Source organism: Astyanax mexicanus, chromosome 9 (assembly GCF_023375975.1).
Source record: "Astyanax mexicanus isolate ESR-SI-001 chromosome 9, AstMex3_surface, whole genome shotgun sequence".
In the NCBI taxonomy this organism is placed as follows: domain Eukaryota; kingdom Metazoa; phylum Chordata; class Actinopteri; order Characiformes; family Acestrorhamphidae; genus Astyanax; species Astyanax mexicanus.
This window is the reverse complement of record NC_064416.1, coordinates 23,291,993-23,319,650: the sequence shown is the minus strand read 5'-3', so window position 1 is coordinate 23,319,650 and position 27,658 is coordinate 23,291,993. Positions and strand designations below refer to the sequence as shown.

The following is a 27,658-nucleotide window of genomic DNA, read 5'->3' as shown; positions in this document are numbered from 1 at the left end:
TGTCGGTCCAATGTCTTAACTGACTACTGCACTCCTCCTCCTCCTCAGCAGCAGCATTTGTTATTATCACCATAAACTTTGTCCCTGCGTGCTTGCCGTACTGCACGCTGGCTGCTGTCGTCAGTGTTTTCTGCTCACCTGATCGGGTGTGAGAGCTCTCTGGAGCTGCAGAAATCTCCTGTATAACTGAGCACAGGACCCGCAGCGATGTCCTCCAGCAGCGGCATCCAGATCCCCAGCCGCCTGCCCCTGCTGCTTACCCACGAGGGAGTGCTTCTGCCCGGGTCCACCACCCGGATCAGCGTGGACTCGGCGCGGAACATGCAGCTGGTGAAAAGCAGGCTGCTGAAGGGGACCTCGCTGAAGAGCACCATTATAGGGGTCATTCCCAACACTAAAGACCCCGAGCACGACGGAGAGGAGCTGCCCTCTTTACACCGGTAACTAACTAAAGGAGGAGGAAAAACACCGACCCGAATAGTAGCAGCAGCAGCGACGGTGTTCTGTCGAATTGTGCTAACCCGTCAAACCGTGCTCCCCTAGTGTAAGTTATGTTTAACTGTAAAAATACAAAAGAAGCACCATATTACATAATTTCCCAGTAGACGTTCCAGTATATTTAGCGTTAGCATATTTGGATAGCATAAATCACTGTACCATGGTAAAGTTATGGCAGTGAGAGGTCATTACAAGATGCTTTTGTAATTTTTTTATTTTTTTTTAATAATAATTATTGTTATTTATATTATTTATATTTATATTTTATTTATTATTATTAATGTTCATTTCAACTTGTAAAACATGTGAAATGACAGTGAGTCCAGGCTGTTTAATGCAAAACAAAAAACAGATTTATTATTAAAAAACGACGAATAATTAAAAAGTGTAGGGGTGCTCATGCGCAGTGCCTTTAGGAAGCACATATCGACGGGTAGCACAACTCGACAGAACACCGGGGCTAGCAGGCTAACGGTTATATTAGCTAACTAAAGCTAACTACTGCTGCTTGAGTGACAGGAGGCGTTTAGTAAGCAGAACCAGAGCAATAACCAAAATTTAAGACTCTTCTATCTACATAAATAAATATCTAAAAGTTAGTTACTGGCGTGTAGAAGCATTAAGAGTTGTTCTGTGGGAGTATTGTACAGTGATTACTGTATTACTGTGTTTAGATTCAGTATAAATGATATTAGCTGGATGGTAAAGTGCTGTGGATGTTCTGGAATGATCTCTGTGTTACTGAAGGACTTTAACCTCGTCAATGGACTTCATACTGTCTCATACAGTTCAGCTCAGTTAGTCTGGAGGTTTTGTAATATAGGGTAAATGTCAACAGACCCACACAACCTACTTACTGCCTTAAGCCTCGACTAAAACATTACCTTAATGTTTGAAGATGAGTTTTATGTTTTTTAGCTTTAGTTAACCCAGCTAGTTTAAGGTAATTACTAGGTTATGCAGATTTTTTGTACCTTACATAAATGGGTAGAAACACTAAACACAGCAGCACAGCTTTAAGATATGTAGATATTATGCTTTAATATTGAAGTGTATTTACCTTAAAAATAGGAGTGTGAATGACTAACTACTTTGTTTGAACTATATGTTGTCACAGAAATCCTTGCTATAAACGATACAACTGTAATTTTAAACTATCTATGCCACAAATTTAAGGTTAATAAAAAAGGGTAATAATGCAATAACATTTTCATTGATTATTAAGGTTAGTCAGTTTTTTTTTTACCCAACCCTTTCAAAGAGAGAGAGCATAATCTATCCATCCAGAGAGAGCAAGGCTAATTGTGCTCTCTCAGGGCTCTGGTAGCCAATGGCAAGTTACATAAACAGGATTCGAACCAGTGATCTCCCGATCACAGTGGCAGCGCTTAGCCTGCATTGTAATGTTTACATTTTTTTGTTGAAATATCTTTTGCTGTTTTTTAAACAGAGCCGACATACCGACAATAGTTGTACAATATATAAAAAAATACGACTTATTCTCGGTCTTATGTGATGTTGACATTTTGAAAATACATTTTTGGAGTTATAAAAAAAAGTATGTATCTATGTATACATTATGTTCAAAAGGTTCTGTATGCTTGTTTGTCCAATTAACACCTTCTGAAATCAAAGGTGTTAAAAGGGGCTTTGTCATGCCTATATCTCAACAGGTCAGAACAGTTACAGTTTTAGGCGGAATGCTTACAATCGAAAAACCAGGGGTACAAATTAGAAATGGCATTGAGTCTAAGTAGCTATCCGCTATGTATGTGTATGTTTTAAGTACTCATTTTGCTTTATCTTCTTGTAGTATTGGCACGGCAGGACTGGCAGTCCAGGTGGTGGGCAGTAACTGGCCAAAGCCACACTACACACTTCTCATCACAGGCCTGTGCCGCTTCCGTGTGTCGCAGCTACTGAGGGAGCGGCCCTTCCCCGTGGCCATGGTAGAGCAGCTGGACAGGCTGGAGCAGTACACAGAGGGAGAGCAGCTGGACGGAGAGCTGGGGGAACTGTCTCAGAGATTCTACCAGGCTGCTGTGCAGGTGTTGTTATGAAAACCTTAATGTATAAATGAAAAATTAGGTCAAGTCATCCCAGAACTTTTCTTATGGCTAAAGAAGTAAAATCTGATTTTATCTTGTTTGCATGTGTGATGCAAGCATTCTCTTTCTCTCTGTATTTACACAATCACCCACCAGCTATGTGCATTTCACCTTTTCCTTGTGTATTTTTATGTGTTGTGTTTTGTGTGTGTGTGTGTGTGTGTGTGTGTGTGTGCAGCTGGTGGGTATGCTAGACATGTCAGTGCCCGTGGTGGCGAAGCTCCGACGACTGTTAGACAGCCTGCCCAGAGAGACCCTGCCTGATGTGCTCGCATCCATGATCCGCACTTCCAACACAGAGAAACTCCAGGTACACCATGCAACAGGGTGCACATAATTTTACTATAGCAAAAGGAATGATGTTTTAAATCAACAGTAAAGGTGCCATAAGCCCTACTGAGATGGGATTTGTTTCATATAGGATGGTGGGATAATGTACGCAGCCTCAGTAAAGATTCTGGTTAAAAATGATTTTTGCCCTAAAAATATTTTCAGGTTAGTGGACATGTGACAGGCACGTGCAACATGTGCACAAAGCTTCATGTGTTATTTTGTAAAGTTATTGATTACATAGTTACATAATTAATGTGTAGACCGGGTCTGGATTTTGTTATATGTCTTAATATAAACAACAAAACAGGACAAATATAAGTAATAACAATAATTTTGTATCCCTGCAGATACCCTGCAGAAAAAGTAGTAGATCAATTATATTCAGCCTTTATTTATGCAATGTTTATGCAGTTTTTGTATAAATATGTCTCTGTATGTATTGGTGCAGGTGCTGGATGCTATAGATCTGGAGGAGCGATTTAAGAAGACTCTCCCGTTGCTCACCAGACAGATTGAGGGACTCAAGCTGCTGCAGAAGACCCGTAAACTCAGACCCGATGATGACAAGAGAGTAGGCCTGTCATTCATTCCTTCTTTACACTCACTACGCACTTTCACATATCTCCTCTGTTTTGCTCACTTATCTTCAGTCTGTTATTCCTCTTTGTCTGTTAGGTTCTGGCAATCCGTAAAGGCGGCGTGTTCCCTGGGCGCCAGTTCTCACTTGAGGAGGACGGTGAGGATGAGGATGGTGATGACATGGTGGTGTTGGATAGGAAAGTGAAGGAGGCAGGCATGCCTGAGCCAGCCTTACGAGTGTGTCTGAAAGAGCTCAAACGGTATGTAGTGTCCAAATAATTCACTTCTCCTTAAAGCTACCTGTTCCATCAATGGAACAATCTAGTGGAACAATATAGTACAGTTGTGTGTTCATATGTCATATTGGTGTAAAATCTGGTAATATTACTCTATTGCATCAGTCCACATGCTTTTTTTTTTTACTTTATATTCATATGGGTTTGGTTACTTTTCCACATGGCCTGGTGTAGTTTCTGATTTATATTGGTTAAACTGGTGCTTCAAAAGCACTGTTTTGTTTTTAATTGCATAAGAGTCTGAAGCAAGTGCTCAAACCTGCATAAATTGATAAGCGTAAGCAGTCACTGAGTTACAATAATGCATCAGTACACATGTTTTTTCACTGTATATTCTAGCTTGTCCAGAAATGCACAAGTAGAGGGAAATCAAAATGAGTTACTGTAGCAGTGTAAAAGCAAGTTGCAGGAACAAAAAATACAAATTTGTTTATATTTTTTTGCTGTAAATGAGGGTTTACCATCCTGTTTTACATTTCTAATATGTGGTATTGTAATATGTAAAAATTATAACATTCTTATGTTTTCTGACTAATGTGTAAATGTACTTGCATATAGTCTAAAGAAGATGCCTCAGTCCATGCCAGAGTACGCTCTCACTCGCAACTACCTGGAACTCATGGTGGAGCTTCCATGGAGCAAAAGCACCACAGGTGAGATTTGCCAAACTACAATATTTACTTTTACTGAACAAAGGTGACCTAGTGATCATAATCAAAAACTCCTTTTAAATATTTTAATTTAAAAGTAGTCCCTTATTCTTATTGGTTAACCCTGTGCATTGCTTTAATTTGAATTGCCTAAGTGCTTAAACCTGCATAAATTGATAACAGTAACAGTCACACAGATGCACTATTGTAGAAATTGTTTTAATATTTTTTGGACATGCTGCCTGTTTTTTTCTTTACAAAAGCAGCTGAAAAAACAGGTGAAGGAGGTTTATGGCCACAAGGGGGACCTGTTCCCTACACTCTGTATCTGTAATATTGGTCATGGCCACGAGGGGATGTTTGTAGTTTGTGTATTTATACAGTAATGAGTGCAAGTCCAGCAGCAGCCTCTGTACCTCTTCCAGGTTATTTCTGTTCATTTTATCTGTGTCGTCAGATAAGATCATTTAAGACATGTTTTTCTCTGACTATATTTCTCATGACTCTCACTTTCAGAAACACACACATACGCACACACACATATAAATCAACGTTTTTAATATTTTGTCATCATATACATTTAAAGAGCACTTGTACAGCACAGAAAACCCGTAAAACAATAAAACAAAATAATTTTACAAACGTTTTTGGATCAACATCTCATCTCAAGTGACTTGTAACAGTTTAACAATTTACACACCATGTCCTGCACATGTTGTTTAAACTTGATTGTATTTTCTCAAACATTTATTGTGATTTAATTATGATTAATGACAATTGAAACATCTATAATTGTTTAGACAGACAGATAATTACAGGATAGTAAATACAGTATACAGCTTTTAAGATGGTTTAATGTTAAATCACTACTTTTTGTATAAATTTTATGTTTATCTAATATTAGTTCCTTCCTGTGTGAAAACCCCTAGCTTATTAATTCAACATTTTACAGGTGCCTATAAAGCTTTTGCAGTACTGTATAACAGAATGTCTGTAATATCTACATATCTATGCCATATGTTATATAATTATGAATATACACATAATTATAAATTTAACACAATTACTAAACATTTTCTGCTGTACCTATTTATGTTTTGCATGTTTAGTCAGGGGTATTTCCAAATGTTTATAAGTTGGTGGACATGTCAGTTCTTAAAAACATATAATTGATGTTTAATAAGTTTAATTAGCCAATAAACAGCGCTCACATATATACAACCTATGTGAAAGCAATACATTTGATATTTTTTATTCATTATTGAATTGAATGGTTCTGAATGGTTGAATGGTTGAACTGACATATGCTTAGAGTGTGCATGCTGAGAGTGTGCATGGGAGAAAATGTGAAACTGATTTAGGTTTTTTCAGCCTCACAGACATAATTTATCTCTTTTATTTAGTTTTTTTTTAACTTTACATATGTCTACAAAGTGCTGTGTCTGCAGAACTTGGAGAAGTCTGCTTTAACAGGAAAGCACTCCTATAGGCACATTCCAAGATTTGTGAAAGCTGTAAAGACATTTCTGTGCCCAGTTTAAGTTTATTTTATGGGACAGCTGTGCGTGTGTGTATTATGTTACTCAAGATGGTGATGATTCAAATGCCTTCAAAGGAGTTCCTAGATTACTTTCAGATGCAACTATATGTGTGTGTTTGTAGTGGTGTGTGTGCTGTAATATTAGTATTATCACTTTCTATGCTCAACAGCATGTTCACTGATCTTTATTCAGACTGCCTGGACATCCGGGCTGCTCGGGTGCTGCTGGACAATGACCACTATGCCCTGGAGAAGCTGAAGCGGCGAGTATTGGAGTACCTGGCGGTGCGACAGCTCAAGAGTGCCCTCAAGGGTCCTATCCTGTGCTTTGTGGGGCCACCGGGTGTGGGCAAGACCAGCGTAGGCCGCTCAATCGCTCGCACTCTGGGCAGAGAGTTTCACCGAATAGCCCTCGGAGGAGTGTGTGACCAGTCAGACATCCGCGGCCACAGGTACACTTCTACTGTAGTTTTCTACCACTGCTGTAGGAAACAGGGTCTGGCATCAAGCTGAGAAGCTGATTTATTTATCTCAGTGTTACTGAACTCTACTGAAGCATGAGTAGACTAATAGATTGTGTCATACTAGCACTGTTGTGATGCAGTCGAATGCACTTTTAAAAAAAAAAAAAATAAAGTTTTGTTCACTTCAGCGCCCACCTGCGGAACTGCCCAACTGCGGAGTCCACCTTACATTCAGCTTCTAAATTAACTAGAAAATAAATACACTTAAGCTTTCATTTTAATAATCACAAGCCTTAACCTGTAATTAGTGGCTGATAATGTGTATAATAATGTGTATTGTTGAATCGCTGGGCTTATTTGTGGGACCGCGTCTTTACCTGCGTCGCCTATTGGAGACATGGCATTTCTGCACTGTGCCCATGGGATCTAGCACCTCCCAGTGGTGTTTAATGATATCACATTTGGTTTGTAAGCGCTGCATCGTTGCTAGGTTACCTGTATGTGGCGGAGGGTCGGAACTAACTGTGGTATAATAAAGCATGAGTAGACTGATAAATCACTGTACTGATGATCAGTTATTTATCTCAGTGTTACTGAGCTCTACTAAAGCATGAGAAGACTGATAAATAATGTCTTTCTGATCTGTTGCTTGTCAGTTTTATGATGTCTACTGTCAGCTAAGAATAGAATTGAAAGTGTATGAGGTGCAACAGAGGTTTGCTTTTGATCTAGTTCAGTTCCACTGAAGACCAGATTTCTTGACCCTGAACTTTGCTCTGCACATTCATTCAGTTTCATCTGTTTCACTGACGTTCATCTTCAGACAGAGCCAGGAATTACACAGTTCTCTACTTTTTTTCTTTCTACTTTTTTTTTGTTAAAAGGTTTACTAGTAAAATATACAAAATATCTCAGTAGAAAATGTTCAACATTTGCTACATGGATCTGCAGCTCCATCTGAAACTGCTGTAGGTTACTGGTGTAGGCCCTGAGGATAAATCTGAAGCACAGAAGCTGGTGTGTGTGCAGTAGTGCCTGGAAGGCACAGATAAATTGTCTCTCACCCTCTGCCAAACGGAAATATCTGCAAAAGACTACAGACTTCTGTTCTATAGTGTCTGAAAGTGAAGCTCAGTGTGTGTGAGGTGGGAAAGTGATATTTGGTGAAGCCTCTTCTCGGGGCGAGACTTGCACACTAGCCAGGGCCACTAGTACTAGCTAGTGAGACATTACATATGACCCAGAGTAATGTGATGGAACCTGAGAAGCTGCAGCCCTAGCTGCATCATGAGGTCATCTTTGATCTTCTCTCTGATCTCCTGTCACCGTGGAGACCAGCATTATGACATCGAGCCCTGCAGGCCGGGCAAGTCCCTACAGGTTTCCTGTGGTTTCAGCGGAAGCCCCCTAAACGCACTCAGACACATTTTGATCTATTTGAACCACTCAACACCACCAACTTGTGGGATACACTTCCCTCAGTGAACTCCCAGACTTTACAAAGCCGCAGTCGGCCCGGCCATTGTTGTTATTTTGTTGCGTGAGTATTTTTTGTACTCACTCACCCACTGTTTGTGAGCAGGGTTAGCGGTCTGCTGCTGTACTGTAATAACATCACTGCTTCCCCCTCATGTCTGTAATTATGTGTCATCTCTTGCCTTCTTTTCTCTAGATCGTCCTCCCTCCGAGCCAGACGAGTGGGAAGAAATCCCTATGTTGCTTGTCTTGGCTTAACATTCCTCCTACATGTGTTTAATTCTCTGTGAACTCCAGGGGTGGCCAGCCTCTCCATACGCTAACAGGCTTAAAGCATCCTCCCTGCTTGCACAATAATGCTGGCAGTGTGAAAGCACTAAGACATTTATCTGAATGAATTATAACGCTTTCTTCTCTTCTTGTCTTTTCTTTTCTTTTCTTCCTCCACCCATTTCCCCATATCATTTCCTTTTTGTTCTCAGGAGAACCTACGTGGGAAGCATGCCTGGCCGCATCATCAACGGCCTGAAGACGGTTGGTGTCAACAATCCTGTTTTCTTATTGGATGAAGTGGACAAACTGGGGAAGAGTCTGCAGGGGGACCCTGCTGCTGCCCTGCTTGAGGTGAGAGGAACTTTTATTTTACATACAATGATGATAAAAAATTAAGAATTTTAATATTACACAGTTTTCCACCACTTTTCCAAAATTTACATCATTACATTTCAGTACACAAATAGTTACTTAATAATCTGTCATAACGGTCTGTTTTCATTATGTTTTTTGCTTGAAATTATACAGTAAACAAATAAACAGATTTTTTTCTATTTTAAAATGTTTCTACAGCTACATTATTCTTGACACACAACATTTATTTATTGTTATTTACAGTTGTTTGGTAGTTAAATATGAGGTGGGGTGGTGATCATCCAACTTCCTGACTTGACTAATACACTTAATACACTCAATTTTGTTGTGCCCCTGAAAGGCAGTGACTAGAGATGCACCAAAATGTTAATCTTTGACAAAATACAACGTTGAACCAAAGATACAGCTCACAGGTTTCCACTTTTTTTTCACCATTGCATAAATAACATTTTATATATATGTTTAAAAGAAAAACAGTTGCAAAGCTAGAATGTACATTTTTTTTTTATTGAAAACAAAAAAGGGTAAAAGGGTTTTTTTTTTCAGATAATTTTGGAGAATTTCTATTGGTTCATTTATCAAGACATTCTGACACCGTGTAATGAACAGTTTGTCTGTTCAATTTATTATGAACTTAAAATTGATAAAAATAGAGATACTTGTTTTTTACTGGACAGTGATATGTTTTGGTCCTCAGGATCATTTTATACACTTGCCTGGAACCAATGTGCTTTTATGCTATTAAAAATATTTAACTTTAGGCAAAGTTAAATATGAATATTCTAGTCAATACAGCTATAACAAGATAACATCAAACTGACTTTGAAACTTCAGATGTCTCTCTTTATTACACATCAGTCAGCAGCAGATTTTGTTTCAGTGCTTAAATAAAGCAGGACTTTTATCTTTTGTTTTTCTGTTTTCCTTTGGGATATTTAAGAATCTGTAGGTGGTTCCTGAGTGAAAGAGGTGTGGAAGAGGACAAAGAAAAGCAAATTATACTGAAACAAGACAAGCGGCTATGGGAGTTTTGGGCTGGGAAATGAAAATAAGAAGCTGTGCGGCTGCTGCCGTGTAGAGTAATCGTACACGGGCCGTGCCCCTCTCTCCCAGCTCGATCTGGACCACCTATGAAATAACATATTTTTCCTGGAATTGCTCTAGGCGATGAAGCTATTCCGGCTCTCTCGTGTTGTAGAACAGAGAGAACTGAGACCAAAGAAGTTGCTGCAGATCATTTAGGTTCTGCATGCTGGTGTGATTTATCAGCTTTGTTTAAATGAGGATTGTAGTTTTCATTACTGTAAAATAGTGTTTTTTAAACTTCTCAGATGATGTGCCTCCCGTGATCAAAGTAAACTACAAGTACCACCTACAAGAACCTACAATTCACAGGAACACACATGCTCCACACACAACACACACACTATAGCTACATTCAGATAGGAGGGAAATGTGGCCTAGATCGTATTTTCATATGTAATTCAGATGTGCTATTTGCAGCAGTGTGAATGGCACAAAACATATTTAGTCTGACACTTTCTAATGTTTTGATTCGAGCCACTTCAGTATGTGAGACTAAAATCTTACACATTTTTAGTTTGCGGTAATGTGAATTAATGCAAAAATGGACGTACGTAGATGGAGGTGGGATAGCTAGTAAACAGACCTCTTAAATATTAGTACTGGTGGCACTGTTCCAATAATATTAGAAGGTTTGAGTTGCAAACACTTTGTATTTCTTATAAAAGGGCCAACTGCGTCCAAAATAAATGGCTAAAGCCTCAAAGTAAAATAAAAGGACAAAGTTAAAAGAAACCAAGAACACAAAGCAAAGAACTGTCCATAGCTGAATAAAGTGACCTGTTAAAAGCAAAGATCAAACTGAAACTTCACTGGAAGCGCTGCTATTTTGTGTATTTGCGTTAGTTACACAGCTCAAACTGTTCAGACAGGGATTATATTATATATAACAACCTAAAATAAACATCCAATTTTGTGAGAAAATCGAACTTGGACCACCTTCACTTGCTGTGTGAAGGTAGCCTTATATTCAGTCAGCTAAATATGGCCTCTACATGTCATCTCTATTGCCAGTGGTTCTTCACCAACAGTGTGAAACTTTGCAATTTCAATCTGTAAACTAGCATGGTTGGACATTTGATTATTGATGTTGATGTTTTTGGTAAATGCAGTACGAATAGTGAAACATTATTTTTTTTTTACTATTTTGCCAGTTTTTGCTGTTATGTTTATGTTTTTGTGGATTTCATGTGGATTTTTGTGGATTTTGCTGCAAAGAAAAGTAAAATCCACTTAAAACTACAGAAAATTCACAAAATAAACAAACTAAAATAAAACTGAAAAAAAAAATCACTCCATAGGGTTCCACTGAGGGCCTATGGAAAAACAGCTGCTAAAACTTAATAATCATAATACAGAAGTGTGGTCTCTCATACAGAGTCAAGGTTACAGGTTAAGCACTAAAAACAAACAAATGTAATTCTCTTGTTATTTTGCAGAACGAGCTCTAGTGCTGGTGTTAGACTGCTGGAAGTGATAACACTCTTTCTGGTTTTGTTCACCATCAGGTTCTGGACCCGGAGCAGAACCACAGCTTCACGGACCACTACCTTAACGTGGCCTTTGACCTCTCGCAGGTCCTCTTCATCGCCACGGCGAACACCACAGCAACCATCCCCCCAGCCCTTCTGGACAGAATGGAGGTCCTGCAGGTTCCAGGTCAGAGTTCATGTCTGGAAGATGGGACAGTCAGTGACATATGTAGACATATTGATGACTGATCACTGATATATTGATTACTGATTTTCATAACAATGGCACACGTTTCACTGGGTCCTGCAGTTAAGCAGATGGCCTTGTAGTTGCATGGGAGTGTGTGTGGTAAACTGTGTGTTATTGTGTGTGTGTGTGTGTGTGTGTATTGCAGGGTATACACAGGAGGAGAAAGTGGAAATCGCTCATCGGCACCTGATCCCTCATCAACTGGAGCAGCATGGCCTCACCCCTCAACAGCTACAAATCCCTCAAGACACTACACAGGAGATCATTAGCAAGTAAACACTCACACACACACACACAATGGATTGTATAGGATGTGAACATGAGGTCATGTGATCTGCCTGATTTTGTATTATATACAGTAACTATTAAAAGTTTTGGATGTCTAAACAACCACTTTAGTAACATTTATTTTATAATTTAAGTGTGTTTTGCATGAACAAGCATTTTTAAAATAGTAGTCCTCAATGTCACCAGTGGCTGGATATATTAATTTAAATCCTCCAGCAGTTTGATTAAAAGATAAAAAATTAAGCAAATTAACATATGTTACTGAACCCAGATGCAGTTTGATATCTAAAGTCTAGATGCTATGCTAACTTTGCTAACAAATTGTGGATTTAAAATAAGGTAAAATAAATTATTTTCATTAGGGCTGTCCCTAACGATTATTTTTTAAACGATTATTCTAACGATTATTTTTTTCGATTAGTCGACTAATCTATTCATTGAGAAACATATTTAAATAATTATTTTACGTTTTAAAGCAAACGATAAATTACTATATTTATATATAATAACAACAACAACAACAACACAAGCCTACTAAACCAAACCCCACACTTATAATCACTTACATGTACAGCACGTTGTTTAGATCTATAACGCTAAAAATGGATAAGCTCCCATACACCACAACCGTGTGTTGCACTGTTTTCTGTGACCGCTAGATTTTGTGACCACTGGCAAGTAGTTCTCAGCAGACCGGTGCACTGGCCGATTCGAAACGTGTTCGTTTCTAATGTTTACCCCGACTGGCCAAAACGGTTCAGTTTAGGGCTGAGGGTAAGGTGTAGGTATAGAAAGCTTCCGTTTTGCCAATGAACGCTCATAACCGTGAGCACTGGTCACAAAATTCCGACGGTGACAGAAAACGGTGTGACACCGCAGCGCCGACGGCGCTAGCTAAAATAACTTAAGGCAGCTAGCTTAGCTAAACACCTGAACTTATGAATAATGCTACTGTTTCTGGAAACTGCGAAATGCCATGCACAAATATAAACCAAAAATGTATAATTTCTGCCTGTGGCAGGTTTAAAACCTTTGGTAGACAGTCTTTTTAAGGACACCCGCGGAGACCCTGATGTAAACGGTAACTTACTGTGTGACTCTGTTGACATAGTGCTCCTGGATGTTTGCGCTTCAAGTGCTCCTTTTGCACGTATGGCAGAGGACCACATTGTTGCCCTTTTGCGTGAAATGCTCCCAAACTTTAGATGCCCGCTGGCGTTTTTTTGTAGCTGGAGATTGCTCTCCGGAGTCCAAGCTCTCTAGAGCTTAGATTCTCTGCCCGAACCCGACATGACCCGAGGCCCGCCCGTAAATCCGACCCGGGCTCCAGAAAATAGTCCGAGATGTAGGCGTCTGTTTTTTAATTATATTTTTATTTTAAAAAAAATAACGAAAACTGAAAGTGAAACTAAACTAATTTATTTATAAGCGCTGTTTTCACTACCGCAGTTCTACAGCGGGGGTGTTGTGCCGATTCTGTCCGCGAAGCGGGAGTCAGATTCAGCAGAGAGTCGGATTCGGCACAAACGCGGCAGCACCTCGCGGTCCGCGGTGTCAGTTGTAAGCGCTCGCGCTAGCCGCAAAATACGGCAGAAAACACTGAGGGAGCTGCAGAATTATGAATGGGACTAGAATATGAGCACGAGGAGATCAAAGAGAACCTTTACCTGTGAGTAGAACAAGCAAATCTCTCTCTCTCTCTCTCTCTCTCTCTCGCACGTGAACTCCTCCGCGTTTGACTTGCAGAACTGTGTTTAGCTGTTCTTAAAAATCATTTTAATTAAATAATAGTTCTATGCTTCTATGTTACCGTGTTAATTAACATAATTCTGATCATATTTCGCTCATTAAAACAGCCCGAAAACAGCCAGTTGGAATTTTTGGGCCCGATCTAACCTCTAATGCTCTCCACAGGCGCCGCCATGTTTACGACGCGCCGACGCACGTTATGCAAATCGATGTATTTTTGTAATCGATGACGTCGATTATGTCGATGCGTCGCCCCAGCCCTAATTTTCATACCAGCTTGCTAAGTGTGTTTTAATACGCTTGTTTATTTATTTGGCTTTTTAATAGTAGATGTTTACTAATTTAAACTAATTAAATACTAATTATACAAATTTAAAATTGTACCCTTCATTTTCTGGTATGAGATTAGTGTCAGTTTAAGTCCAGTATTTGTTAACAGTGTTAGCATAATAACTAAAGAAGCACACACCAGATGTAAAATGGTTTGGTTAATTGACTGAGAGCACTGATTATATAATGCTTGTTCGATTTTTTGCAGAATTTATACTTTTCTAAACATACCTGCAACCTCTGTCACAAATAATGTGCTTTTAGTTTTTTGTAAAATCACTGTAGATTATATCAGTTAGAGGTTTGGAATGTATGTTTCCATTAAATATTAGTTGCCCAGATCTAACACATGCATTCAGATAATTAATCACATGCAAACATGCTAAGAGCCTGCGCTGACTGTGAGCACAGCAAGAGATTACTGTGTCCAGACAGGTAAATCAGGTCATGTGGGTCGACGCAGAGCTAATGTCCCAGACAGACATAAAGAGGAAATAACCCACATTCACACCCCAACCCACACACACACACACACACACACACACACACACACACTGGCACTAATAGTCACCTCCCTACTGCTGCTCGAGTGTTAATTAGTGAGTCTGCCTGCCTCGAACCATGAAGAGTAAAAAGAGCTTATTTAAGTTAACAGTGGCACAGCAATTTTCATTCTCATTACACACAGACCTTTCAGATGGAGATTCTCTAAAGGAGACTTAACAGGACTCTTGGTTTGTGACCAAAAAATTAGTTAAGTGCTCATTTATGGATCATTATTTGTCCAAATGCAATAAATTTTTCAATATGAGACTACACCACCCCCTGCCTTCCCTAATTCAGCAGTGAGAGTAGCAAAACAAACTGAGTCTGTGTGTGTGTTGTGTATTGTGTGTTGTGTAGGTACACTCGGGAGGCCGGTGTGCGTTCTCTAGAGAGGAAGATCGGGGCCATCTGTCGAGCTGTGGCTGTGAAGGTGGCAGAAGGTCACAAGTTGTCAAAAACAGAATCATCGAGCGAGTCTGAGACAGGTATGGGTGTGTCTCATCAACACAGGCTGTTCTCTTCAGGGGCTCTTCTCTTCTTCTACAGCCCAGGGGAGGTTGATGGAGGGCTGACCCACTTAGATGAACCCAAGATTCTTAGCTTTTTAAAGAATAATACAGTGTAAAATCCAGTTTGCCCATGTTCTAACTATAATTGAAGAATTTGTGGTGTCTTCCTTCAGGTCTTACTGAATCTATAAGGCACATTTGATAAATGTCTCACTCAGAAAGATTTGAAAAGGACAAACCCTTATTTGGTTGGCATTGTAGTTAACAAGAACATCCAAAGCTGTTCTATTGATTTCATTAATATCCACTGACTGGAAATATAATAAAAAAATTAAAATGAAGTTTATGTACAGGAAAGCAGTGTAATAAGACTTTTTCTTTGTAAGAAAGTATGCCAAGAAATCACACCATTACACCACCTCCTACATGAGGTTCCATATAAACTACCTGTAGTCAGTAATTGCATTTTGGTTTCATGTATTGTAAATGCTATAAGACTGCAAGTGAAATAATACAGGGTGTTGACAAAATCCTGCACCCAACAATTAAGGTTAGAACCAGCCCATTCCCTTTTCCCATACTTCAATTACCTTCTATATCAACCACTACACCATTACAATCAAAATCCATAAATTAAACCTTATAATAAAACCTAATCTCAAACTTTTTTATTTTACCATGGCTTTTTATGATCCGATCAGTGATGTCAGTAACGCGTTAACTAGTAATGCGCTACACACACACACACACAGCGAGCCATAACGCATTGAGCAATGCGTTACGCTAATCTGACCATTTTTTTTTTCAGTAATGAATAATCTAATGCAATACTATTTCCAATCCAGTAATCAGATTTAAGTTACTGACAGGATGGACGAGAAAGACGTTTACAGTCGTCACTTTATTTCTGGAACTGTCTGGTGCAACCACACCAAAACAACAAGCTAATAGGCTAAAACTAGCACTAGGGCTGAACACACACACACAAATACACACACACACAGACCCTGCCCTCTCTTTATCCCTAAATACAATAGTACATGTTTTAACAGTCAGTAAACACAAAACATTCCTGCAGATTCACTAAAGTACATTTCCTCTCGGGAGGAGACGCCTGACTTATGCGACACTTACAGTAAAGTGAGTTTTGGCAAAACTGTTATGTTGAGGTGGCAGTAACTTAAAAGTAACTAAGTGACTTTTAAAATGAACTAATCCATAAAGTAGCTAAGTTACTTTTTAAAGCGGTAATCAGTACCTGTACCACCACTAGATCCGATCAGCAACTGAATTATACCTACTTCAGTTATTTCTTACCCTGCTGCATTGCTGTGATTGTTTATAATTAAATCAACAGCACTTACATTATTATCTAAACATTTTGCTGTGTGAAGTGCAATAGTACACGAAGAGAACAATATCCTACACCGAACAATAATAATAAAGTTACACACAGGGCCATCCCATTCCCTAAACCCATACTCTAAACAACACACTATATTGTAAGCAAGCTCTTCACAGGAGAAGAGTCAGGATATGGAAACAGTAAGTATATGAGAACAGTCAGTGCATGGAAATATTCAGTTTAAAGAAACAGTCAGTGTCAGTGAGCAGTGAGTATTTAGTACTGTTAGCATAAGGGAACAGTACATATATAGGTACAGTATAAGGGAAGTGTATGTATATTTGGGAACAGTATAAGGGATTGTTGAGTATACAGGAACAGTATGTAAAAGGGGAAGTGAAAATAAGGGAATATTTAAACAAGGGGAAGTTTAAGAGTTCAACTCTTACAAGTAGAATACTGTTGGGTTTGTTGCATGTGATTAATATCAGAGCAGGGTTATTTGCCTCATTCTGTGTGTGTGTGTGTGTGTGTGTGTGTGTGTGTGTGTGTGTGTGTGTGTGTGTGTGTGTGGTTCGGCTCTGGGAGCATTACTGCAGTGATGTGGCACTTCACATTCACCAACACTGATGGCTGTGATTTCTCTACTGCATAGAAACTGCTGAGCGCTGCACAATCCCTCTTGCTGTCTAGACTGCATATAAAACAAGACAAACACACAAAACAACACATATAACAACACAATAACATTTCCAAACACTCAAAAAAGGCCACAACAGAGTACAAAGACACAAAGAATAAAAGGTTATATAATATATTAACAAAAATGCACAAATATTTAAAAGAGTGTATCTTGCTTTTGTTGTAGTAAATGTCTTTACTGTCGGCATGGCTTTTATGCTAGATATTGCAACATTGTTGTGAGGATTTAGCCCTATGCGGACAGGATTCGTTTCTCAGGGGGTCTTAGGGTAATGTTCCCATTTATAGGGCGGGTCCTCTGTGATTTTATTCCCGTCCGGAACGACCATGTATGTTTATTTTTTTCAGACATCCTCTGAGAAAATTATAGGCTGAATTACCTACCTGAGTTTCATCTCCTTGCATTTAATAAAATAGCTATTTGTCCACTGCCACGCATTGTAACTACACTTTTGCCACAGTGATCCATGTAAACACAACAGCAAGTGGAAATGGAGGAGCTACTGAACATGATGTCATGTGACTGAGAAAGCCAAAAAACATACTGGTCCTCCTGTTTTTTATTGCAGTCTGGATGCAGGAGTTTTATCACAGAGTAGAAGTGTGAAATATTTTTCACAGACGTCCCCCCGAGAAACTAATCTCGTCCGGATTGGATTTTTACATGCATTTAGGAACAGAATATTTGTAAGGTCAGGATGTTGATGTTGAATGATCCCCAATTCATCACAAAAGTATTGGATGGGGCAGCATCATGTTAGAGAACACAGCTCTTCCACTGCTCTACAGGCACATGTTGAGGGTCTTTTATGCACTTCTAGCCTATGCTTGGCATTAGACATGGCGCCAATAGAGTCATGTGCATCTGCTTCAAAGCGTCCTTTACTATTGGCAATACATCACTTCAGGGACTAGACTAAGCTTGTATGTGTGCATTTGCACATTTGTGTCAGCAGTGGGTGCTAATTTAATGAATGCGTTCATTAAAACAAGTTCCCACAAATATTTGTGGACATATAGTGTACAAATAGTGTATGTCAAACATTTATTGTGCATTGATTGGACGAAATGCTCCAGAATGGCATGGAATAAAATCATACATTGATTTCAATTGAAAGTTAAGAAAGATTTTTTTTTTCTCATGTAAAGTTTCTGATTTGGAAAAAGAGTGTGTTTGCAAGACAATGACAGTACAGTATGACAAGAAGTCATTATTGGTGGTCCTTTTATGGTACTTTAATCTATTTCTCATTTTTTTCCACATAGCCAGGTCCCATTTTTTTCCAGAAACTAGCACATGCATGGCTGGCCGCCCGTCATCAGGTTCTTTAGCAGTGGGCCGGAGGGGGTAAAGTGTGCTAACAGCCGGCCTTGTGCCCCCGCTCCCTCCCCTCGCCTCAGTGCAGCTGCTCCTGTATAAGACGAGTGATCACACTGCCAGTTAGCACAGTCGGGGGGGGGGTGTGGGGGTGCGTGCTGCTCAGCCTGTGTTCAGTCTGATCCAGCTCCTCTCGCCCCTCGCGCTTCGCCCCGCCCCTCCGTGTCCTGGCAGCGAGAGCAGACAGAGGGGCTGATTGAGAGACTCTCGCGCAGCTCTCTTAACTCATCCGCTGCTCGCTGAATATCAGCCTCTGTTGCCAGGTAACAGATATAATAGGCAACCAGAATAAAGCTTCAAGGGGTGTGTGTGATCTGAGACATGTGCCTGATTCTGCTGCTGTCTCTCTCTGCCCCCACCTGCCTGCTGTAGTCCACTCAGAGAACACTGACACTCTAGAACTGGCCATGAGATCCATTTTATTTTATACATCACCACTAGTGGTGTCAATCGAATACATTTTAAAAAAAATCAGATTAATCACATCAATATTCTGCGATTAATCACAACCACAGTTTGAAATGCTCAAACTTGTATTTTTAGGAGGGATGAATAACATGTAAATATATAACTTTTTTAATGTTATTATAATATGTCAGTGTAGTTACGTGATTTTAAAATTAGAATATCTGAATCTGTTGATTAAATGTTTTAGGGAGAGTAAAAAGAAGTTAGAGAGAGAGAAAGAAGAGGGAGGTGTAAGTTAGTAAGAGTCAGTTATGTGATATAATGCATATTTAAGTTTTAGTAAAAAAAGTTGAACTCCATCGCTGTGTGTTCATCTAAAAATAAACCTGCTAATATTTCATCAGACATTGTAAAAATAAAAAGGAAGAAAATTGAGACCAAACTTGGTAGATAGATAAATTAGAATTTTTAAAAAATGAATGCTTTACATTCTCCAGATTAATCATGTGCATTTATGCATTAACATTAAACTTGACTGAATAAGCTCTCCTTCTCTCTCATACATACATTCTCTCTTGTTTTCTCTCTCTCTCTTTTTATCTATGTTTAGATTGAATGGGTACTGTTGTGCTGTAGAAGCACATGGACCTCCTTCGCATGTCATTAAGAGTCAAGTCATGTGATCTGTGGGCAGTCAGTGGCATGTGCATAATAATGAGTCGCGCCACGGGCTGGTACACACACACACACACACACACATTTACAAACACACACATTCTGTAAGTAATGCCCCCCATGAGGTTTAAACTCTCATTATGGAGAATGTCCAGACCACTCGTCTTTCAAGCCCCCAGAACTGAGGAGCAGCACCTGCTCTCACCCCTGACTGAGCTTCTGTGCCCCTAACAGCAGCCCCCTCATTTTACTGCCACCCCTTTCTCCACTTACACTCTCAAACACACTGCAAGCTTAAACTGAGTAAAACTGAATAAAATCTTCCTCTTCTTATTTCCCCTTGTTTGGCATACTACACTATAATGACATTTCTTTAAGGGAGCTTAAAGTAGTTAATTTTATTTTGTTATTTTCATATTTGTATACAGCATATAAATAACACAAAAGTTAAATGTTTCCCGACTACTTTATATAAATGTTTAGCTTGTATTATGCAATAGTAATTATCTTTTTAGTTGGCCTGGGTGGTCCAGTGACTGTAAAATCTGTAGGACCATTCGTTTTCAATTATGACACACAGAGTTTCAAAGATGGCTTTTGACATTCTAAAATACTGAATGTAAAGCTCATCTGATAAAACGTCTCGACACTGCTGCTTTAGAACGATCTGGTGCGTTTGTGTTCCCAGATGTGTCATGGACCTCACTGGGGTGTCATGGACATTCCTCTGGGTCACAATCTCTCTATTCTGTTTGTTTTAACCCTGCTTCAAAATACAGTAGCCTGTATCATTAATATTTTGTAGTGGATGGGGGAAAATGGAAAATCTTAAAATTGCGCAAAACCATGTAATTAGAGGTGTTTTAATAGTCATTATCATGCAGTAGAAGCCACCTTCTTTACATCAGTCCCCAGGACTTGTTTCACGATGCACCTGGCCTTAGGTTCTTTTAAAAATATCTTTATGGTGAGGATGCAGAACGTGTTTTCTTTTGATTACTTTTTCAAGAAAATCATGTTTGTACTGGTTCTGCTGCACAGTAGAACAGTGCTCCACCACTCCTAAGTCAGTTGAATGTATTGCTCTCCTATTTTACATAACAAAAATAACACTACAAATTAAAATCTCAACAGTAAAATGGCGTAAAAGAATGACTATATTTAACTTTTTGTCTTTTGAAGATTAGTTCACCTTTTACTCTTTTAATTCAGAGTAGCAGAAACCTGGGTGGCTAAACATTGGCATGCTATGGCATTTGTCTTCTTTTATTTTGATCTGATTCTTCTGTTTTTTTCTCTTTTATCCCTTCATCAGGTCAGGAACGAGAGGGGAAAGGAGTGGACTCGGACATAGCAGCTCCTCCAGAGATGCCTATAGTTATTGACCAAATTGCACTGAAGGACATCCTGGGGCCACAGATCTTTGAGATGGAGGTAAGTTTAGGGTTAGGGTTTTCACACCTGACTGTCTGGACCAAAGTTCAAAGCAGGGTGCCTGTGTTTGTTCCATTGTATGGTCTGCATTTGGTCCAGTTAGTTTTGGTATCACACTGCAGTTTAGTGAGGGCAAACTGAACTGTGATACTGTGTCATACTGTGGCATGCTTTCTGTTTGAAGGGGTGTAATTCCAAATTCTGCCTCTCTGCCAGATTCTGATTCCCTATGCATATTACACCTATGCATCCCTATCATTCTGCAGAAAGAGCTTTAACAGATTCCCATCAAATTAATTTTTATTTCTGTAAAAAAAAAAAAATTAAGGCTTCAGCATACTTGGTGCAGAGACAACATTTGCTTGGCTTTAGCAACCAATTTTCGGTGTAATTGGGAGAAAATGAATAACCGCAGACGTCTCACAGCGGCTTTACTTTGCATGTGTTAAGTGAAGAAACTGTGCAAGTGAAGACACGAAGTAACAAACCATTTGATTGGTCATTCAGTTATGCAGTTATGGAGTGTATTGTTACGGATGAGAGGGTTGGACGTAAGTGCAGAATTAATATATTTAATAAAATAAACAAACTAATAAACTAACAAACAAACATGATAAACAAAAGTATTACAGAAAGCAAACACGTGTAGGGAAACGTAAAAAAAAATAAACAATACAAGGATAACTAAACTATAAAAACTAGACAAGGAATAGAAATTCAAAAAAGTCTTAACTAGAAAACAGGAACCTAACAACAAGCAGCATGAAACACAAAACAAACCTGATAAGACTACAGACAGCAACCAAACCCACAAAAGACTAGACAAAGAAGGCTTGAAACAAAGAGGCTTATATACACGAGGAGGGAACAGGAAACTGGAAACACCTGAGGATCAATCAAGAGGGGGCGGGGTTACAAATTACTGATGACAGGGTGGGGCTAGGGCAGAGACAGGACCAAAACACAACAGTAGCGCATGGCTGGGAAACACATGACAGGAAAACAGAGGGCAGGAGCACAAGAGAGAGAAACACAAGACAGACATGGGCTAAGCTGTGACATGTATGTGAAACTACACAAAGTAAATAAGCTTATAGTTATAAGTAAAATTGCAAAGGTGCGATTGGCCTTTTGCACTTATGCTGAACTCCAACAGAAAATATGTGGATGACTTTAATCTACAGTTAAAGTATGCATGTGAAAGGATGTCAGATTTTGGCACAACACCATTTCTTTTCTTCTTCTATTGTTTAATGCTTGATGATAGCCCTCCCCAACTTCCTATAATTGATCCAAAAGCCCGAACCATCAAAAAAAACATGGCAACCAATCCAGACCAAGAACACCACCTTATTTGGTTCTTTGTTCCGGGTTGAGGTTTTTGGGTACCTTTCACACCTATTAATTTCAGGGTGCTCATTCCTGGTCCTAAAGATCTGCCATCCTGCAGTTTACCCCCTTTTTTCTCACAAACCTGATTCAGAATGTGAACAGTCTAGATCTCCAGAGTGGTAGCTCTCCAGCACGAGTAATGTGCACCCCTGGTTTGAACCAAACTAAAAAGAAGGTCTGTAACAAATAAGGATGGTGTAATAACAGTAATAGTAATAATAGCAGCAGTAATGATTCAGTCTGGGTATTACACTTTCCTTCATTTGTTCACAGACCACTTGGAGCGTTTCCTCTGAGCATGTGTGTTGAAGTTACGGTAGTTGCTCAGAGCAGAAAGTGGCTGCTTGCCTGTAGTCCTGCATTCCAACCATTCTCATGGGATTTTTAGCAACCTCTCCAAAGGAGCTCCATTGAGAGGCGCCTTAGAGGGAGTAAGAACTTCTGTTAATCTGTTCATGCTTTTAGCTCCAGGGCTCTGCATGCACGTAACACTGAGTATGAAATGCACAATGGTGGTCATTTCAATCAAATCACAAATCTTTAGGGGTCACTGGGACTTTAATAATGATTTTAATATATGCAGACAATTAACAGGAATTTAAATGAAATGCTCTGCTCTAACAAAAGTACTCATGCTGTAGTTTTCCTTACCACCTTATATGTACAGTTGTTTTGTTACTGACAACACTGTACAGAGAGTTGGTGCATTGTGCTGAAGAGTAATATAGCACCACTCAAGAGCTGTTCAACCCCCACAGTTGGCTGTTCAATGACCAGCTATAAAAATAGATCTGACTGGGGCACAACCTCTGCCACACAGCACATACAGTACCCCTTCTGCACGCTTAAAAGACAATAACTGCTTTGTTTAAGCTCTGCTTCTCCTTCTCCTTTCTTTTACAGTTTCAGCATGACAAACAAGCTTAAAAAAATCGAGGGAATATACACTGTCAGTACTTAATAATAATAAATCTAAGCCACGAAATATGTTCTAGCTCTTATTTAAGAGGAGTTTTGTCCCTTTTTAGTGATGTTTAGGTTAAGGGTCTGTGAGAGGCATAGCTAAACCAAAGCATGAACTATTCATCTCTGTGCATAGCAGTTGGAGCTTTTTTCTTCAGACACATTTCTTCATTTCTGTGTTTAATTTCATCAGTCCACGGAACATGTATCCTTTTTATTTACTCATAGCTCTGAATCTGTAGAGAGGATGCAGAACTTTTCTTGCTGGTAACTTTTTTTTCTGAAGTATAACAGTGCACCATTTCTCCTGAGTGTGCTATCTTCTTAACGATAATTTTCAGTTTAACGGGTTTATAATTTGTTCTTCTAGCTTTCCTAAAAGCAGTTCTCGCTGAAATTGTTTTAGTTACTGTTCTTGTAAATTGCCATTACTTTATTGAGCCTTTCCAGTTTATTACAAGCAGCTTTCTCTGTTTGGAAGAAATCATATATATTTTCCTACATTACAAAACTAAAATGTGCCCTGTATAGACTTATATTTTATTCTAAGTGACTTGATAAATGAAATAATTCTTATAAGAGTAGAAAAAATAACTGGTTCTCCTAAAAGGGAGATATTTGTGTTAAGTTCTGAATGGCTGAATGGCTCAATAACAGTACATACTGAGGAAACGGTTGTCTGAAAAGGATTGCTATCTTCTTGTAGACTTTGTATTTTAATTTTCAGTGTGGTAGGCAGCTGTTTAGAGGAGCCCATGACTGGTAATTGTTGGAACAAAGTTTGACAAGTCAAAGGATTTATAAAGCTCTGTACCTTTTAAGTTATCCAAAATAATGTACAAATTTTGCTTACATTTTTTAATAGAAGTTACATCTTTAGAAGACCAATTCATCCTCTACTTGATTAGCTATTCATAGTAATAGACCATTTGACTAGAGATAAAACCAGGGTGGCTAAGTGGTTAGCAAGTTTGCCTTCCAGCACTTGTGTTAAAGTCCACATCTTGGTCTGGTTTGTTTTCTCTGGGGACTCTGGTTTCCTCCCACAGTCCAAAAACATTGAAGTTAATCAGGTTAACTGGATACTCTAAATTGCCATGAAGTGTATATATGTCTGACTGTATGCCCAGACATGGATTGGCACTCTGTACTGGATAAATTTTTCAGTGACCAGTGTAGTCCTCCAGATGGACAGTTGTTTCCGGTTAGGAGTGTGTTGTGCGTGATTGGCTGCCGCCTTATACCTGTGTGTGTTGATGCGTGCTTGGGTGCCTAGAATTATATGTACTGTATATATATTGTGTGTGTGTGTTTTTTTTGTGTGTCTGTAGGTGTCTGAGCATCTGACTCTGCCGGGCGTGGCGATTGGGCTGGCCTGGACTCCGCTTGGTGGAGAGATAATGTTTGTGGAGGCCAGTCGCATGGAGGGTGAAGGCCAGCTCACTTTAACGGGGCAGCTGGGTGATGTCATGAAGGAGTCGGCTCACCTGGCCATCACCTGGCTCCGCAGCAACGCCAAGACCTACCAGCTAACCAACAGTGAGAGAAACACACTCACGATCCGGTCATACTATTACATTATACAATTATTTAAATGAGGCCGTCTACTGCTGTCTTTAAAGTTGTTTTGCAGTGTAATTTAATTTGTCGTTCACTGGAAGGTTGATTTGCAGCTTCCTTGTGTTTGGCCATCTGCCGTCCTCCATGTAGCGGACACTACTGTCACGTTTCATATCTGCTCCCGTCTGCAGTAAAGAAGACTGATCTGTTCTATGTGTGCGGCTGCAGTTGCAGGCTGTGCGGACCCTCTGGAGGGAAATGACATCCACTTGCACTTCCCGGCGGGCGCAGTCACCAAGGACGGACCCTCTGCCGGGGTTACCATAGTAACATGCCTAGCCTCTCTGTTCAGTGGGCGTCTGGTGCGCTCTGATGTGGCCATGACTGGAGAGATCACTCTGAGGGGACTGGTGCTGCCGGTGAGGCTCATCTACACACTCAACCTCTTAAACTGGGTCTGAAACTGAGCCCTAGACACGATTCCCTGCCTGCAAAAAAAAAATTATTAAGGCGCAAGACCAATGAATGTCTATTTTTTTTGGTCTATTTTCTTACATAAGGCACATTTTAAGTTACAATAGTAAGGAACAAGGGTGTCACCAAGTTCTAAATCTACACGGATTTCTTTCCTGAAAACAGTTTATTTACAGTTAAATTACATTTCTAGTTTTTTCAACAACACGGTTAGCAGCAGCGCAGTTAGCAGCAGTGCTAGCCACTGCCGCCCAACAGCGCTACACTGAGGATCCCTTAGTTTTCCTGTAGGCCAGAGAGATATCAGCTTACGATCCATCCCACATAGAGAAACTTCACTGAAACTCCATTAACTCCATTAACAAACACTGGACTTTAGCAGAGTGGCTTTACTGCTCCTCAATACCTAACTGGTAAAATTCATGCATAAGGCGCACTGTAGATATTTGGGAAAATTAAAGGATTTTAAGTGCGCCTTATAGTGCGAAAAATACAGTACATATTTACTCTTTAAATATTAGTATATTCCACATTTAAACATATTCTGGACATTTGAATAACACCTTCAGCTGTTGACTTTATTTAAAATTAAGGGAAAATGTCAGAAATAATCAGTAATCACCAGATTAGTCAAGTAGTAAAATAAATCATTAGTTGCAGCCCTAGTTGTTACATGTTTAAACTCAATGCTGTGTGATTGAGGAAAAAAAAAAAAAAAAATCGCAAAATGAGTTTCGTGCCTCAGTGTCATCATACCTACCGAGGAGCTGTCGTACCTTCGACTGCAGCCCAGACATTGGAACACAGCTATCATTTGTAACTTGCTATTAAGAATGTAGCTAAGAACATTTTTTTTACCAGAAAAAAAAGCTAGCAGTTAAATAGCAGGAGTTCTTAATCTGAGGGTCCTGACACAGTTTGTAGGGGGTTATGAGAGAGATGCAAATTAAGGAGGTTTAATAAATGATAACTGCTGTATATTTGACACATCGTGAATGCTGCAACTGTCACAAATGTCCCTTACTACATTCTGTCATTATTTGTGCAGTACATGTGCTTTTATATTATATCTGGACATCATTTAGAGTTGTCCTTTTACTGATTTGCAGTTTAACTTGATTCTTCTCAGCTTGATTCACATTCCTGCATGTGATTCGTGGTTCTGTACATTCAAGATTGCTTAAAAAATTAAGAGCTTTTTAAAACATAGGGCAGGAATTTTAACTCCAGAAACTCCAGACAAGTCTATACAGAAAAAAAGGAATGAAATGAGAAAATTATAAAACAAAAAGTACTTGCAGTTCTTGAGACCCACAAAAACACATGTGGAAGATCTTTGTACTTCAATGCAGGCCCAGCCATCACATTAAGTAAGTAAATTTATCAGATTATTATCCTATTATTAATAGAAGGCAGTGTATTTTGAACACTAAAAAGGGGTCACTCAGCTAAAAGGTTAAGAGCCCCTGATAAAATGTTTTTTTTTAAACAGTATAATACATTTTATACAGTTAGATCAAAGCAGTGATGATACCTGATCTTCTTTTTGTGTTTTTAGGTGGGAGGCATTAAGGATAAAGTCCTGGCGGCTCACCGGGCAGGTCTCAAGCGGATCATCCTCCCCAAGCGCAATGAGAAGGACCTGGAGGAGATCCCGGGACACATACGGGCTGAACTGGACTTTGTTACGGCCGGCACTTTAGATGACGTTCTCAATGCTGCCTTTGATGGAGGATTCCCTGCTCTCTCCCTGACTCACCCACAGATTACCAGCAAACTCTGAGAGACTGCAGGGCTCACATACACAAACACACAAACACACACACACACACGGTAACGAGACAGGCCTTCATGTTCCTCTTTCAGAACACTAAAATAATCAGCCTATGGAGATGTCTTGTAATTAGATGTTCCAACACTGAAAACTTAGCACTTAATTCAGAGTTTCCTTTGTTTTCTTCATTTTTTTCTTTAATAGAAAAACACTGTGAATAATGTTTATTTTTGGTTTTGAGAATGTCACTAGCTGACATTAGTTTGATATTAACAACTGTAATTACTGTTAACAGTACCTTTATTTTTGATTTATAGTGGAGCTGCATATTAATGATGACCGTAAAAGATTGTCTGCTAATTTAACCAAGAGGGAATAAGATGCAATTTTTTTTTTTTTCAAACTGTGTATCATTTTTAATTCATTCTTCTGGAGAAAACTAATGTTCATTGAGCTTCTCTTTATTAATAGATAGATTTATACATTTATAATCATATATTGAACAATCAACAATTAATAACTGAGCAGTTGTATAACTGTTATACAATATTCTGCTGCTTTAATTAACTTAAGATTAAGTTTATTATAAGTTACTTAACAGACTTCTGTTTAGTAAGTAAAACTCAGTTAGTTTTGTTGTTCCCATGAAAGACAGTTTTCAAATTAACGTAATGAGCGCATGTTTGGTCAGTGCAACATTTGAAGCAATAAACTTTGCTTTGTTCTCTCTTCTA

The 27,658-nt window shown here is 39.2% G+C and overlaps 1 protein-coding gene across 1 annotated transcript; it reads left to right on the top strand.

The window, feature by feature from the left end:
* The first annotated feature begins 62 nt into the window (after positions 1-62).
* lonp2 (lon peptidase 2, peroxisomal) lies at positions 63-27,658 on the top strand. Its single transcript, XM_049483360.1, has 15 exons — positions 63-440; positions 2,312-2,546; positions 2,785-2,916; positions 3,388-3,510; positions 3,615-3,778; positions 4,373-4,467; positions 6,198-6,456; positions 8,427-8,568; positions 11,184-11,334; positions 11,543-11,669; positions 14,668-14,795; positions 20,643-20,761; positions 24,448-24,655; positions 24,905-25,095; positions 26,709-27,658. The coding sequence occupies exons 1-15, from the start codon at positions 208-210 to the stop codon at positions 26,931-26,933; spliced, it is 2,532 nt and encodes an 843-aa protein (XP_049339317.1). The 5' UTR covers positions 63-207; the 3' UTR covers positions 26,934-27,658.

Excerpts from the sequence above, each read along its gene's own strand:
- lonp2 (XM_049483360.1), top strand. The coding sequence starts at position 208 with ATGTCCTCCAGCAGCGGCATCCAGATCCCCAGCCGCCTGCCCCTGCTG. Across the intron at positions 2,547-2,784 it reads TCTACCAGGCTGCTGTGCAG|CTGGTGGGTATGCTAGACAT; the intron begins GTGTTGTTATGA and ends GTGTGTGTGCAG. Across the intron at positions 14,796-20,642 it reads ATCGAGCGAGTCTGAGACAG|GTCAGGAACGAGAGGGGAAA; the intron begins GTATGGGTGTGT and ends TCCCTTCATCAG.